At 36.7% G+C, this 15932-nt stretch overlaps 1 protein-coding gene across 2 annotated transcripts in view; it reads right to left on the bottom strand.

The window, feature by feature from the left end:
- fras1 (Fraser extracellular matrix complex subunit 1) overlaps positions 1-15932 on the bottom strand; it is a 131573-nt gene that overhangs the window by 88750 nt on the left and 26891 nt on the right. For both annotated transcript variants that reach the window (XM_048188165.1, XM_048188166.1), the window contains exons 3-8: positions 6659-6766; positions 6050-6142; positions 5487-5646; positions 3512-3645; positions 3206-3289; positions 464-565 (exon numbers count right to left, since the gene is read on the bottom strand). In XM_048188165.1, coding sequence (XP_048044122.1) covers positions 464-565; positions 3206-3289; positions 3512-3645; positions 5487-5646; positions 6050-6142; positions 6659-6766 — 681 coding nt within the window. The remainder of the gene's footprint in view (positions 1-463; positions 566-3205; positions 3290-3511; positions 3646-5486; positions 5647-6049; positions 6143-6658; positions 6767-15932) is intronic.

Genomic DNA, 15932 nt, shown 5'->3' with positions numbered 1-15932 from the left:
TGCCAACTTTTAGCATATAGATGGACTCTAAATTATAGATATGAATGAAAAAGACATAAAATTCTCATTCTGATCTCATGGGGTGATTTCACGCTCTTTAAGGTTTTACACTTATTAAGGTAAGACATAAAAATGAAATGTCTGTTCCTGCTGAGTATTCTTCTAAAGCACAATTACATAAGATCATAAATTTTGCATGAAAGCAAAAGACTGAGATTGAAAACACCCTGAAGCAACAGACAAATGCGAAATATATGGCGCAAACAATCCTGGATGACGAAAAATCGGTCATTTTCAGGCTAAAGAAGAATAAATCGCAAGAATCAAAGTGTGATTCTACTAAATTGTAAAAGATACTAGTCAGTTAGCCAACAACTTCTCTTATGTGGTGTTCTCGGTAAGTTTGCTAGTTAATTAACTGTCTTTGACATGAAGTGTTGTGGTGTAATGGATTTCTGCTGACCTTATCACAGTGGAGAGGAGGGCACTTCTCCGTTTGACAGCGGGACTGACCGCGATCACACAAGCAGGTGGTACAGCTGCCCCTCTGCCACTGCTCACCATGCTAAAAGCACACACATACACAATAAAAGAATTCAGTGACAATGGAACATATACACTGCGGAGCCAGAACATTTTAACCACTCACAAGTGGAGTGCAAAATGATCATCTCCTGACAACCAAGACATGTCAAGGTCTGTGTTGATTAGATGGTAAGCGTACAATCAGTTCTCGTAGTCATCATGTTGGATGCAGGAGAAATGGGCGGGAGTAAAGACCTGAGAGACTTTGACAAGGGCCAAATTGTTATGGCCAGATGAATGGGTCGGAGCATCTCTGAAACGGCAAGGCTTGTGGGTTTCTCCCGGTCAGCAGTGGTGAGAATTTACCAACAGTCATCTGAGGAGGGGAAAAACCACAAACGGGCAACAGGGTGTTGGGCATCCAAGACTCATTGATGCGTGAGGGCAAATAAGGTTATCCCATCTGGTCTGAACCGACTGAAGGTCTACTGTGGCACACGTCACAGAAAAGATGATGGTGTGGGAGGAATGACAGCTGGTGGAAGGAGTGTGATGCTACGGGCAATGTCCAGCTGGGAAACCCTGGATCCGGCCATTCATGTACGTACATTTTCATGTCATGTATATTGAAGACCAGGTACACACCTTCATGACAATGACATTCCCTGATGCCAGTGAACTCTTTAAGAAGGATAATGCGCCCTGCCACACTGCACATGTTTTTCAGGAATGGTTTGAGGAAAATATCGAAGAGTTCAAGGTGTTGCCATGGCCTTCAAGTTCTCAACCTGATTGAGCATCTGTAGAATGAGGTGAAAAAACAAGTCCGATCCACTGCAACTCCAACTCGCAAATTACAGGACTTGAAGGATCTGCTGCTAACGTCTTGATGCCAGATACCACAGGACACCTTCAGGGGTCTTATAGAGTCCATTAGACTCATAGAGTGGGCGGTTCTGCTCTGTTTTGGCAGCACACAGAGGGCCAACAGCATATTAGGCAGGTGGTTATAATGTTTTGGCTCATTGGTGTATGTCATCAATAGCTTCAGTGTTTTTAAATCTATGTAATACACAAATCCCACAGGAAAACAACAAAGCCCATGTGAGCTATACCATCAACGTCTCTATTCAATTTCAAAATTCAGATGACATCTCAAAGCTAAAGCTAAAACTTGTATCCCTTCACACTGTTGCGGGAGATCATTAACATGATTAATAAGGGACCTAACACTGATCCTTGGGGTACACCCATTGTATAATGCAAGTTACAGGACTTAACCCCTTTAATTTTTACCCATTGTTCTCTATTTGATAAATATGAGGATATCCACGCTAGAGCGTCAGACGAGAACTGAAAGTTAAACAGTTTAGAAAGGAGAACTTCATAGTTAACTGTATCAAAGGCTTTACGCAGATCTAAAAATACAGCACCAACTAATCCTCCTTTGTCAACTTTAGATTTTATTTGCTCTATTAAAAGTAAAGTAGCTGTTTCAGTAGAATAATTTACTCTGAAATCGAAATGCATACAGTGTAAACCAGACTTAACTGTGTTAAGATAGGATGTCAGTTGTTTGTGAGTATTAAACTAACTTCTCTTTCATGTCTTATTGTGTTTAAACTGTCAAATACACACAAGGTTGTCAAAAACACACAAAGTTCGCAAACGCAGTTGGTTGTGTCTGAACGTCAACAGCAGGGACAGAAATCACATTTGTATATTAGTTCTATGCCGTATTCCCTTAAAAAATAAAACTAATCCACTGCGTCTTCAGCAGCTCAGATGTCAGGAGTAAATGAAGACTGTTATGACTCTAATATCAAAAAACAAAACACCTCAATCGCTTATGAGACATTTGTTTCGTTACAGCTGCTCCGGCGTCGAGATAATGGCGGACTGTGTACAACTCGCTCAGGGCGGGGTCTATGCTAATACGGCAGTGTCCGTCAATAGTCGCCGTGGGCGGGGCCTGTACAAAGTGACATCACATTGTACAGAAAATGAAAACGACTTGTTCTATGAGACTGCTGAAATGTTATGAGAATTTAAAAAAAAGGAGTGGGTGGATTTTTATCATTATAGAGTGATTATGTACACACATTGCCGACACATTTATGTTCAAACACCATGTAAAAGCGAATTTTGCATAATAGATCCCCTTTAATTTATCTATCTTAAATATACAGTCAATTAATATAAATGTATAAGTTATGTATGAATATAAACTTGATTAGCTTTTAACTGTGCTATTATTCTTTTTTATTTTTACTGCTAATGATTTATTTAATTTACTGCTATTTTTGTTTATTCACAGTTTTATTATGTTAATACAGCAGACTAAAAGTGCAGATTTAAAGAGAGCTAGCAGATGAAAAGTTATTTGAGGGAATAATGTATTATGTGTGATCAATGAAGGTAGGAACAAAAGATAACATAAGGTAAAGAGAGAAATGTGGATAAATGAGTGAAACAGGCACATCACACACACCAGCTCTACCCTCAACCCATCTGCCACAATATGAATGATGAATACACTTTAACCCACACTTACCATCCCCTCCCTCAAAATGTCTTCCATAATACAGACATGCATTATCACATCTGTCACTCTCAATATATCTCTGTCCTCAGATCTCTGTGTATATTTTACCTTTCTCTAATTTGTTTTCCGGCTTACCTTGTACTCATTCCCGGCCTCCATGCAGGGATTTGGCTCACATTGAGGACAGCACTGTCCTGGCTGGACCACCAGATTCTCATTCTGCATATTAAACAAGTACATCAACATGCGGTTTTTAATAGCTAGAACAACTCTTTCAGTACATGATAATATTTGAACAGGGTTAATTAAACTAGTTTTAAAGCTAAAATAGAAGTTAACAGTAGTTTACACATCTAGACATGCATCGCTGTGTTTTGCCTTGACTATTACCATCAGATCAAAAACACAAAGTACATCTGACAGTTCAGGGTTATTACTGACCGCTTTGCATGTAACAGGCTGACACTCTGCAACCAGGCATTCAGTGCGGCCATTTCTGCATCTACACTTTGTACAGGGGCTGGAAGTCCATTCCACCCCATCTTTGTACTCACGGCCTTCCCAGGAGCATGAAGCTATGGAGTAGGAGAGAGATTTTAATAATTGCAAAATTATACTAGAATCTCTGAAGGAAAAAACACATCATTGGTCTAAGACAGCAGAATAAATCCTCTTGGGACCCATATAGCTAAGAAAAGAAAGCCTTTTAAAAGCAATCAGCAAAACATTCAACAAAGAAAACAGCATCTGAGGCAAACAGATGATTGCTAGTAACTTCACGAGTCACTACTTGCATGTAAAAACTGAAGTGTGCAATATGTGTGCCACTAGTGACACCAAACAGAAATAAAAAAAAATAATGGCTGTTTTCAAACATGTTTTAAACAATACAACATGTCAGTCATTGTTTGGGCAAATTCATGCCCCGAATTTACACTATGTATGATTGAGTCAATGCTGTTATATCCACTCAAATAGATCACAAATGCATTTAAGACCCCTACACACATCATCTTTAAAGTTGCAATGTAACAGAAGTAATATCAGATCAGTTTGTATCGTATTGTGACATACATTTTAGTGATACAGATTATCAAAAAAGAAAAAATGTAAGACGGTGACTTGATTCTTACTGACTTTACCATACATTTATCAATGAGCAGATTTAAAGGTGCCGTAGAACGGAAAATTGAATTTACCTTGGCATAGTTGAATAACAAGAGTTCAGTACATGGAAAAGACATATATTGAGTTTCAAACTCAATTGTTTCCTCCTTCTTATATAAATCTCATTTGTTTAAAAGACCTCCGAGGAACAGGCGAATCTCAACATAACACCGACTGTTACGTAACAGTCTGGATCATTAATATGTACGCCCACAATATTTGCATATGCCAGCTCATGTTCAAGGCATTAGACAAGCCAGTATTAACGTCTGGATCTGTGCACAGCTGAATAGTCAGACTAGGTAAGCAAGCAAAGAAAAGTGGCAGATGGAGCAATAATAACTGACATGATCCATGATTACATGATATTTTTTAGTGATATTTGTAAATTGTCTGTCTAAATGTTTCGTTAGCATGTTGCTGTTAAATGTGGTTAAAGTTTCTTACTGTATTCACGGAGACAAGACTGTCCTTATTTTCACTTTTTAAACACTTGCACTCTGTATAATTCATAAACACAACTTCATTCTTTATAAATCTCTCCAACAGTGTGTAATGTTAGCTTTAGCAACGGAGCACTATCAAACTCATTCAGAATCAAATGTAAACATCCAAATAAATACCATACTTGCGCGATTAGACATGCTGCATGACGAACACTTTGTAACGATCCATTTTGAGGGTTATATTAGCTGTGTGAACTTTGTTTATGCTGTTTAAGGCAGTCGCGAGCTCGGGGGCGGGGCCCACGACAATTTAAAGGGGCCACACACTGAATCGGCGCATATTTAATGATGCCTCAAAATAGGCAGTTAAAAAAATTAATTTAAAAAAATCTATGGGGTATTTTGAGCTGAAACTTCACAGACACATTCAGGGGACACCTTAGACTTATATTACATCTTTTGAAAACGCGTTCTACGGCACCTTTAAATAAATAAACAAATGAATAAATACAGATATAAATAAGCGTAGAGACACTAAAATAAAATTTAAAATTAACTATAAAAATTAAATAAAAGGAAACAAGAAAATATTCATTTTTTTTAATAAATAGTAAAATGAATTGGTAAAGATATGTGATGTCATGAGTTCTACAGGAAAGTAAATTCTTAAATACAATAGCACCATTTTTCATATTGTGAACGAACTGATTGACTGTAACTAGAAACATTGGGAAAGAAAAGCAGTCACTTTCTCAAGCAACATAGCATCCCATGAAAAAAAAAAAAGTTGCTGCTTACTGTACCTCCATTATGAGCACATACAGGACAGCAATCTCCATCTGGGATGAAAGGACTCTGGTCTTTCCCACAACTAAGAGGAGGGCAATCACGTGGCCCACAGGTCACCTTCCCATGAGAACATGTGCACACCGAACATTTGGAATTACTCCATTGACTGTCATGCTGAGAGAGTGGGTAAGAGAGAGAGCGGTGGATCAGGACATGGTTGAAGAGACATGTTGATATCATTTCATAAAAACATAAAATAGACTTAAACTGTTAATAACTGTTTTGAGCCCCTCTGCCAACACAGCTTGCTCCCCAAAGTAGATGCTACTTGACTTGGAAGCTACACTGCCAGAATCTTAAACAGAGCACCAAGTGGCTCTTTAGCAGGGGTGACTGGGACAAAAAAAGAAGCTTGCTCTGTCAGGGAAGAGTGGAACGCAAACAAGAAAGCTTTTGTGCATAAAACGAAGCAATCAACGAGCCGGGTGCTCGACCAGAAGTGGGAAGATTGGCTAAGGGACAGGATGAGGCTTACAGCATCTTTCATTGGAGTTGTGTCATAAGAAGTGTCACTTACCCCATAAACCATTCCTTCATGGTGACAGATGCCGGGCAACTGTGCAAAACATTCTGGACAGCACTTGTTGGGTGGGATTCTCAAGCGTTCACCCTTGGAAAACATCCAGAGAAACATTTCAAGAGATGCATTAGCACCCCAGAGATAGCTTTCAAGAATGAAAATACACTTCAGTGAAACTTTTATCAGGAGCAATGAGACATAATAAGGTATCAATATTATTGGCTTTAGCGTGTTATTTTAGTTTTATTTTTTTTTAAGTACTACTGATTGTAAGTTGTGAATAATTCAATGAGTAACTCATAAACTAGCATACTGATGTAACCAGCAGCAACACCACTTAGTTCATTCAATTCGAGGACCAGTACTAACAGTTGTAAAAATCCTTTAAAAACCAGGTTACATGAATTATCTTCTAAATATTTCTTGGTAGAACCCTCATTGTTCGAACCATTTATAACAGGGTTGTTAGTAATGGTTGCTTTTAATTGGACCAAAAGCATTAATGTTTAATTGGCCACTTTCATTTCTAGCTAACAATGCATTCATCTACCCAGGTACTTTTATTGCCCTTTTTTAATGGCCTATGAGAAATGACTTCATTCTTACCCTCTGAAAGTCACACTGGGGATTTCGGCAGTGAGTGGGTTTGCAGATGACAATATCATTGTAGCAGATGCAGTCTTGACAGGTGTCAGGTTTCCATGATGTATTGTTCTATAACAGGAAAAAAGGTGCAAAGACATAAATCCATGCACACCAAATGCTGTCAACTCTCGGTTTATGGAGCTTGCATTGGGAATGACACAACACTAAAATGTAAAGCCTTGACAGTGTTACAGCTGGAGATGAAAACTTACAGTCAAAGAGATCAAAGTTCAAGCTCTAATAATGATTTCAAGAACACTCTCTCTACCCACTAAACATTCCCAATCAATTCCCATCAATTTTCAAATCAGCTTCAGAATATTTTAGTTATATTTGTTAGAAAGTCCAAACTGAAACCATCCAAACAAGGTCATTAGAAATAGTAAAGCTATCTTGCATTTAACCCCAGACATCCCCATTCCCTACAATAAAAGTTAAAGCATCAACAGACAAGACTAAAAGAGGTTGCTTTGGTATATTAAGATGTATTAACAGTCTTGCCTGAGGGACCTACTGTTTTAAAAGGGTATCAGATGAACAGATAGGTAAAACAGAGGAGCCTCCTTTATGTCAGTGTAGCCTTTTCCCTGGGCTAATCCAAGAGAACCATGCTGGAGTCCGGAATGGTCCTCAAACATGTTTTCTTTTCTTTTCTTTTTTTTTTAAACTTCAAGAAAGGTGAGGGTGAATGAAACATTGAAGTATTCTTTTATTCAAGATGCTAACTTGACACCAAAAGCAACAATAATAACCATTTATAAAATAAAGTAAAGACCACTGGTGACAGTTAGGAAATATCTGCGTGCATTTATAAATGATTTCATTAGATGTAACCTAACTGGAGTGCACATCAGTTTTTTCCTTCATACAACAGACACAGTGTGAGCAATGATCGGTTCTTTTTCCACACGAATTACTCTTGTGAACAAGTTCTTTTTGATAAATCAGTCAAAACAATTCCCACCACAACTACGCATTCACTCGTAAGTTGTTTGAATCAGATTCATTCGTCGTTCAGAGGAGTTTACAATAGAATCCCTCTCTGAATCACGATCCAATTTTCGGTTGTGCTCAATTCAAACTGAACCGAGAATCTTTTCTGTAATGTAGTCTATTTACTCACTGGTTGATCACATGACAATGTGTAAATAAAGATACATATTCACAGTTTTGTTGGATAAGTTAATGGCATTCTTAATAAATTAATCATGATATTTAAAAAAAAAAAAAAAAAACTAAGGGTTTAAATACACAGGGAGAAAGGGAGAAAGGAAGAAAGGGAAAAGGAAGTATGAACAGGTGAAAGAACTAATTAAAAGGGGTCGTATAATGCCACTTTTACAAGATGTAAAATAAGTCTCTGAAGTCCCCAGAGTGTGTATGTGAAGCTTTAGCTCAAAATACACCACAGATCATTTTATAGCATGTTAAATTTGTCAGTTTTTGAGGGTGAGCAAAAAACGCCCCTTTAAAATGCAAATGAGCTGCTGCTCCCAAGATGAGGGCGGAGTTTCAAGAGCTCTTGTTAGCACATAGTACTGTTAGCAGTGCCGATTACCTCACGCAGAATCACTGAAAATGTCAGAAACTGTTCAGCCTTTTATGTTCAAAATGAAGTCAGACAATGATGGAGAGACTCAAAAAGAAGTGACAACATGTAGAATGCAACAGGACGTTTCTGAATGGTTAGTTGATGAATTTATGTAGCTGAAGTCGAGTTAACTATCTTAAAGTGTAGCATATTCTGTCATGATAATCTATGGCCCTGTCCACACGGAGATGCGTTTAGGTGTATACGCAAAAATTTTGTATCGGATAGGCGTTTCGTCCAGACGAATCCGGCGTTTTTAGAATGTGAATCCAATATTTTTTTAAACCGGGTCCCGGAGTGGATAAATCTGAAAACGCCGCCCTTGCGTTTTCGTGTGTACAGCCAATCCGTACATTTTGTGAAACAAATGATGATGATGTCATCACCCCACATGTCAACCCAAGTCAGACACCTCTAACAGCACAAAAACAGCAACAACAACAATAGCAGACTCTAGATGCTTGTGTTCATGCTGCAGAAGCTACTGAGCCAAAATAAAGCATTATTTCTAAGCTTTACTATAGTTTGTATACAGAGCGCAAAGTTTATGCGCATGCTCCAAGTCTTATTCGCTGTTTTAAGTGTATCTCTGTGGCAGAATTACAGCACCACATACTGGTCTGGCATGTATACTACATTGTTTTCAGCTGGTTTCTGCTGTTTCGTGTGTATGCAGATATTTCTTGAGACGAGGAAAAAAAAGATTGTAACTTTGCACATGTTGTTTATGCTCTAACAGCAACATTACACACTAACTAAAGTTAAAAAGTGAAATCATAATCAACCACCCCTTTAACAACAAGGGAAACTAAGGCTGCATTTAACCTGGCAAAAAAAAAAACATCTGACACAAAAAATCCACACAAGATCCAATTTTTCCGCATCTGTTCTGAGCCACTTTGAAATGTGGTTTTAAATCAGATACACATCCGATATCCGGACATCTGACATATGTCTAAACACATATATCCGATTCTCGAGCCAGAATGTGGAAACTTTATAGCTAAGAAAATGCGCACACAGAAACATTCAGGAGCATAAAAACTGTTTCAACCTCTGTCCTGTGAATTTTTAAAATAAAACAGCTTCGCTACTGAAAGCTACATTATAGGCTATTTCTCAGCAATGAGGTGATAACTTTGCTGTTTTTTTGTTAATAAACTAGCAAACTTCACTATTACATACAGACACAAGCAGGCAATTCACATTCACAATCTCTCTCTCTCTAATTCCTTCAAATTCATTCAAATAAATGAAATCTTACAGCGCTACTAAAATAATTCTAATCTGTATCCGTTCAGTCAGATTTTTGTGCTGCAAACATCCATGACAGCTTTTAACTTATCCATGCTGGCAAATAATCATGGCCACTCAACGTGAATTATAAAATAATTTTAGAACGGCCATTCAAAACCCGAGGGTCAACAATGTTGCATGATAAAGCGATAATGTAAACACAAATATTGGATACCAGTCAGGTCTAAAGTGAATGTAAACAGGCGGGGAAAAAAATCTGATATGGTCAAAAGATCAGATCTGTGCATAAAGACTTGCAGTATAAACACAGCCTAACAATGACCGGGAACGCAGGCAAAACAGATCATACACGTGACCATATATACACAAAACTTTGATTTGCTCTTACTGATCATAAATTCTGTACAGTTGTATTATAAATCACACACAGTGACAGCTATCCTGAGGAGCCATCTTGTCAAACTGACATTTTGAGCAAGTGTTGATGGGTTGCACATTTCAGCACAGCACCTAGCCTCTGAAGTGACACTTTGCACAGATGTCTTAATGGGGAATGGCTCCAGCTTGGAAAGATCTGAGGACAGTCAATATCTCAGCAAACTGTCCACAGTATTCAGAGGCCCAGAGTGGTGATAGAAGCTCAGTTGTTAAGCGTTCTAAAAACACATCTCATCTAATGTATGGCATGCAACACATTCAGCTAAAACCGTGAAAATGTAACATTGCTCCAACATGGACCAATTTAGCCATGTCACGGGGAAAATAAGCGTTGAATACGTTATATAATATGTTAAAGGGATAGTTCATCCAAAAATTAAAATATGTATTGTTCCATGCACACAACATTCAAAAATTAACAAAAGTTAGTTTTTGAAGAATATTATGGTCACTCCTTTCCATTAAAGTAAAGTAAATGAGGATTGAGGCTGTCACACTTCAATTTAAAGACAGAATTTGATAGAAATTGTGTTTTTGATCAGATATAAAAGAACCTCTAAAGAATTATTATTATCATTTCTAATTTAATCATAATTTGATAAACCTCTCTGTGGGACTTTACTCACAAAACGGCAGCTATTTCCTGACATCCTATCAAACCGATCAAAACAAAATAAACTTTAATTAGTCTGAGCTAGTCTGAATGAACAGTCTGCACCTGAGGTGGAACTAAGAATCAAAACTCCTGCTTCTTGTTCACTGAGATTATGTTCCTATTGCATAATGGGTTACATGAGTAAGCAAGGCCCTGAAGTTTTGAATATTCATTTTGGTAATGACAGAGAGATTGTTTCTCCAGCAGATTTTAGGAGCATTTTAAGCAAGCAACACAATTAAGATAATGACATTTTTGTCAACTGAACAATTTAGGCCACAAAAATGTGTGCTCCAAGCACAACAGTAATAAAAATGAAATGACAACAGTCTATGACTGTCTAATGAAATTAAATATGGAAGATATTTGTGAAGGGAAAGCTCTGACATTTCAGCTATCACAAAACATTTCCATGAAGAGCAACACTGTTCCTTAAATTTCTAATCAGCTGTATAGTGCATTTCAAATGTTATGATGCATTTATACAGTTGTAATAGTTAACGAAAACCCAAACTATTAACTATTTTTGGTCATTGAAATAAAGCTGAAATAAAATAAAATATAATATAATTAAAATATATGAACAACTTAAGACTTAAAAAATATAAACGAAATTTATGTTATTGTTAGCAAGATATTTTTAAAATCTATGCAGGTTAACCTTTAAATGTTCTTTACAAACTTGCCTTTATTATGCTTTTAACTGGCAATAATAACTGGGAACTATATACGTTATAGCTATGTAATGCCATGACAGCTATAAATTCTACACTTTTTTTCTGGAATGTAATAATAATAATATTTTATTTGTAGTGTGCCATTCTCAAACTCAAAGTGCTAATGTGATGACATATGTTAGTTTTTTTTACAATTTTCAACTCATTACAACTAAGTTTTTCAAGACTGACACTGAATTTAATTGCATTATGTTACAAAACATCAAACCATTTAAATTTTTTTCTCAGGTTTGGCTTTTCTGAGCTATATTTGCAATGACAAGGTAATTACTCGCTGATGTATAGTAAGTCCTAGCAGAGCAAGCTCAGTGCAGCAGTTCAGTGTAGTTACAATGAACATTTTCCAAGTTTTGCATTCAAATAATACTTTGTCTTAAATGTAAAACCTTATAAACATTAAAGTTGAGGTGGCTTTGCAGGCACATACACATCAGAGAATGGGTATCCCTGTCAAAAAGCTATTTGGTTGATGTATTGGATTGACTAAAACACAAAGTAAGCTTGAATGAACACCGGCCCCGCTTCGAACAACGTATGAGAAGAATCGACAAATAAGGACACTTGTTGGTGAAGCTAAAGATAGGTCTGGATCTGGTCCAACAGAAATATTTAAGCTAAGCTAAGCTAAGCATACTGTGGGTAAGGTATACCTGCACAATCTCCAGGGCGCACAAGAGTTTGTGTGACAGAACATATTTGATAAATCAGCTGAGGAAGTAATGAGACATATTTGGTGGACCACTCAGGTGCAATTCAGATACACACCATTAGCCACAGACAAATGGTCTCTTGTGTGCACTAGATGATTCGAGACTGTCTATAGCGAAGAAAACAATTTATCTTCTTTTTCTGTGTCATTCTAAAGTATCATGTGCCTTTCTACCCAAAGAAAGTAATAACAGCAGTGGATATTTAAATGGAGTTTAAAAATTATCTGGGTGAAAGCATCACATTAAAAGCTTAAAACCCTCAAGGTCACGTGTAAATGTTCCCATTCTATATGCTAGTAGCCAAGCAAGCAGAAGGTAATTGAGTCCAAATTGAGCTGGCCTTGATTTAGGCAGTGAGAGATCAGTCAGAACCAAACCATTGCAAAGACTAATTCAATTAGAGAATGTGTTAAATCGTGTCCCCAGCCAATTGAGTCCAGTAAAGCAGTGGCTGACGGCCATAGTTACAACCAGTGAAACTTAACCTACAGTATGAGGGATCTTAAGATAAGTAAACACATCCTACATCGATTACATGGAGGATATTAGTCATGAAGGATGACAAAGCAGCTAGAGAAACTGTTCCAAAGATTTTTATGCCTTGCAAACTTAAACGTTTGGTTTTCTGTGATGTATTCCACATTGTTGCTGCACATTCTTCTGATTTGTCACCACCAAGATAATCTAGCTGGATAACAAACTGTAGATGAGGTTTTGTCGAATTACTCTCTTGAAAAAATGTGTTGCAATGTTTTGCATTGTTTTCATTGCAGATGTATGCTACCATTCAAAGCTGCCAAGGTACCATTTATTTAATAAGTGAAAATACAGTAAAAACAGTAATATTGTGAAATATTATTACAATTTAAAATAATTAAAATACCATTACTCCAGTCTTCAGTGTCACATAATCCTTCAGAAATCATTCTAATATGCTGATTTGGTGCACAAGAAACTGCTGCTTAATATTGTTGTGAAAACTGTGGTACCGAAAGTTCAAAAGAACAGAATTTATTTGCAGTAGAAACCTTTAACATTATAAATGTCTTCACCTTTGATCAATTTAATGTGGCTTTTCAGAAAAAGAAACCTAACCACAAACTTTTGAATGATAGTTTATAATGTCCAGCTTGCTGCCTATTTTATTGTTGTTAAATAAATAAATAAATTCCTCTCATGAAATATGGTGCTAATAAAACAAAACATCAAGGATCACCATGACCAAAAAACCCAGTTGTTCACAAGTGCAGTAAAAATAAACATAGATTCATTACTGTTCTGTTACAAAACCTCGTCTCTGACATTCCTGGGCAGAGTGGGCATATGTGAAAAAGAGCCCTGGGTGACCCTCTCTTTACTAACAACATGATGCAAAATGCATGAAGGACATCTGGCAGCATGTTTCAGGAAAGTATGGCATGTTAAAGACACAGCGCTATGTCTGCTGTTCCTTTGCATAAATCTGGGCTCGAATACATTCAAATGTATTCCGTTTCTGCACTTCAGTTGCCTTCTACACAACTTCTTTCTTATGCCAGCCAAGCATTATTATATGCAAATTTCTTGCAAGGCAAGCGGTGAGACTAAAAGGTTGCCAAAAAAAAAAAGGACGTCTGAATCTATTTGTCACTGCACAAATATGCTCAAATGGTCACATCTTGTTTAGGGAAATTAAAGCAGGATGAAACATCTTAAAAACATTGAGGGGAGAAGTTATACAACTATATAGCATGTTCTAATTATGCTTGCTTTGTGAATTAAAACTAATCTAAATGCCCCAGTGGATTTTTTTTCTCACATTGTTATTTTTAATAAGTCTGTACTGTTCGTCTATTCAAAAGCAAATGTGATAATTACTGCAATGAAGAGAGGTGTATCTCATATGGAAAGCTCAACATTAATCTTCCCTCATCTCCACTACCCAATGTGAATACAATTTTCCATGTGCAGTTTAAAATCCTCTGCTCTCCCTTGTAAACACTGAAATTATGACTATAAAACGGAGGCTGTCAAGACATGTACGTAGTTTAGCTCCAACATAAAAAAGAAACCAATAAATGATAGCTTCACCTTTATGTCGTGCTGCTCTATTCCCACTCACATCTATAACTGCAATTGGAAATTTCCGATAGTAAATGACTTTGAAACCTCTTGAGCACAATAATCATCACTGATAACAGCCCTGATGTCTATGAAGGAAAATGACAACTTAAATGACAACATTTCATCATTAGTGTCATTCTTTTTAGAAAAAAAAAAAAAAAAATGGATAAATGTGGCTGTAAGTTTCTTGGAACTAAGCCATTCAGAATTTGACTCAACACTTTTAACAGAGCCAGATGTCTCATGGACATTTTAGTTGATTGCATTCAAATAATATGATACATTATTGCAGAAAGCAGCTTTCAGTTTGACTGGAGGGAAGCTGAATAATGGAGCCATTGAAATACTTGGTGTGTGTTAGGATTTAAGTGGAGACAATAAGGCCATAAGTAGTAGTAGCTTTTTATAAATAAGTAGCTTTTTATAAATATGCCTTAGAAAAAAATATTACTGGTGTGCATCTTGAGACGAAAGAATTGCACTGACATATTTTAAGACATGTTTGAGTTAAAGCAGTTCAAACATGCACCGGGGGTAAGTGTTAGAAGATAAGTGATGTAATGAAAGTGAAGAGGAAATTAAGGAAAAGGAACACGATCAAACATTTTGAGATGAACTCCTCTAGATGTGGTCAAACACCATGACCAGTGCAGACAGATTTTTCAATAATTCACCATTTCTGTCTTACAGCTCTTTTTTTTATGAAAAAAAGATGAAAAATATGAGCTTAAACTTATGGTGAAAACATTAAAATATTAAAGGTAGGGTATGGTGATTTGGTTCAAAAACATTTTTTTCTTATGCTGGTTGCAAGTCTCTTCACATGATAGCAATCACTAAGTTAAGTGATCTAAATGTATTTATATGTATATATATCAACTGTGGAAGGCGTAGGACCATAAAATGTTTGTCCGTGGGCAAAGATACAATGTTCTACCTGCCTGTCAATGCATGTATTTCCAGCGTGTTTCATGCTATACAGACAGGCATCAGTCTCCTAAAATGAACTACGCTACCTTTAACTATATCCATGCCCCTAATGAAGTGCAATATGGCTTTATTCTGTCAGCAATGCTTTATTTACATTACCAGATGATTTCTTCATGATTTTCACATTATTTGTACAACCTTAATACAAACTACAAAAAGTCTGTGCCACTTCAGTCATCCAGGGTACAACAATGACATTTCTCAAAAAATCAAAGTTCACTTCACCTCAATGAGTACTTCTGTCCTACACACCTATTGAATTATTAATGCTAAAAACCTTTAAAGACAACAGGGAAAACAACACCACTGCACTCTAGACAGGTAAATCTGTTCACCGGCACACAACAAAATGCTCTCTGGAAAGCTCAGGTACTGAAAGAGTGATGGTAAATTATTTACAAAAACTGGATTTGTGGAAAACCTGTTCTTAGGGCGGGATCAGTCAAACAATGTGGGAGATTTGCCATGAAAAAGGAACCTCTTTGCTGTTTCTGACACTGAAGAATGCGGGCAGTGTGTTAATGGTTAACATTTATGTGCTGGATGGTTGATCAAACAGATTTATACCAACAGGGGAGTCCATTCACTCTTATCTTGGTCAATTATTTTGCTTGCAAATATAAATTTAGTAACAGATATAAATTTTGCCTACATACACAATTCAAATGTTTGTGGTATAAGATTTTTAAAATGTTTTTCAAACATGCACTGTAAAAAATGACCGTGATTTTAACAGTAAAAGACTGTAAAAATG

The sequence above is a fragment of the Megalobrama amblycephala genome, linkage group LG4, assembly GCF_018812025.1.
Source record: "Megalobrama amblycephala isolate DHTTF-2021 linkage group LG4, ASM1881202v1, whole genome shotgun sequence".
Classification (NCBI taxonomy): Eukaryota; Metazoa; Chordata; class Actinopteri; order Cypriniformes; family Xenocyprididae; genus Megalobrama; species Megalobrama amblycephala.
This window is presented reverse-complemented; position numbering and strand designations above follow the sequence as displayed.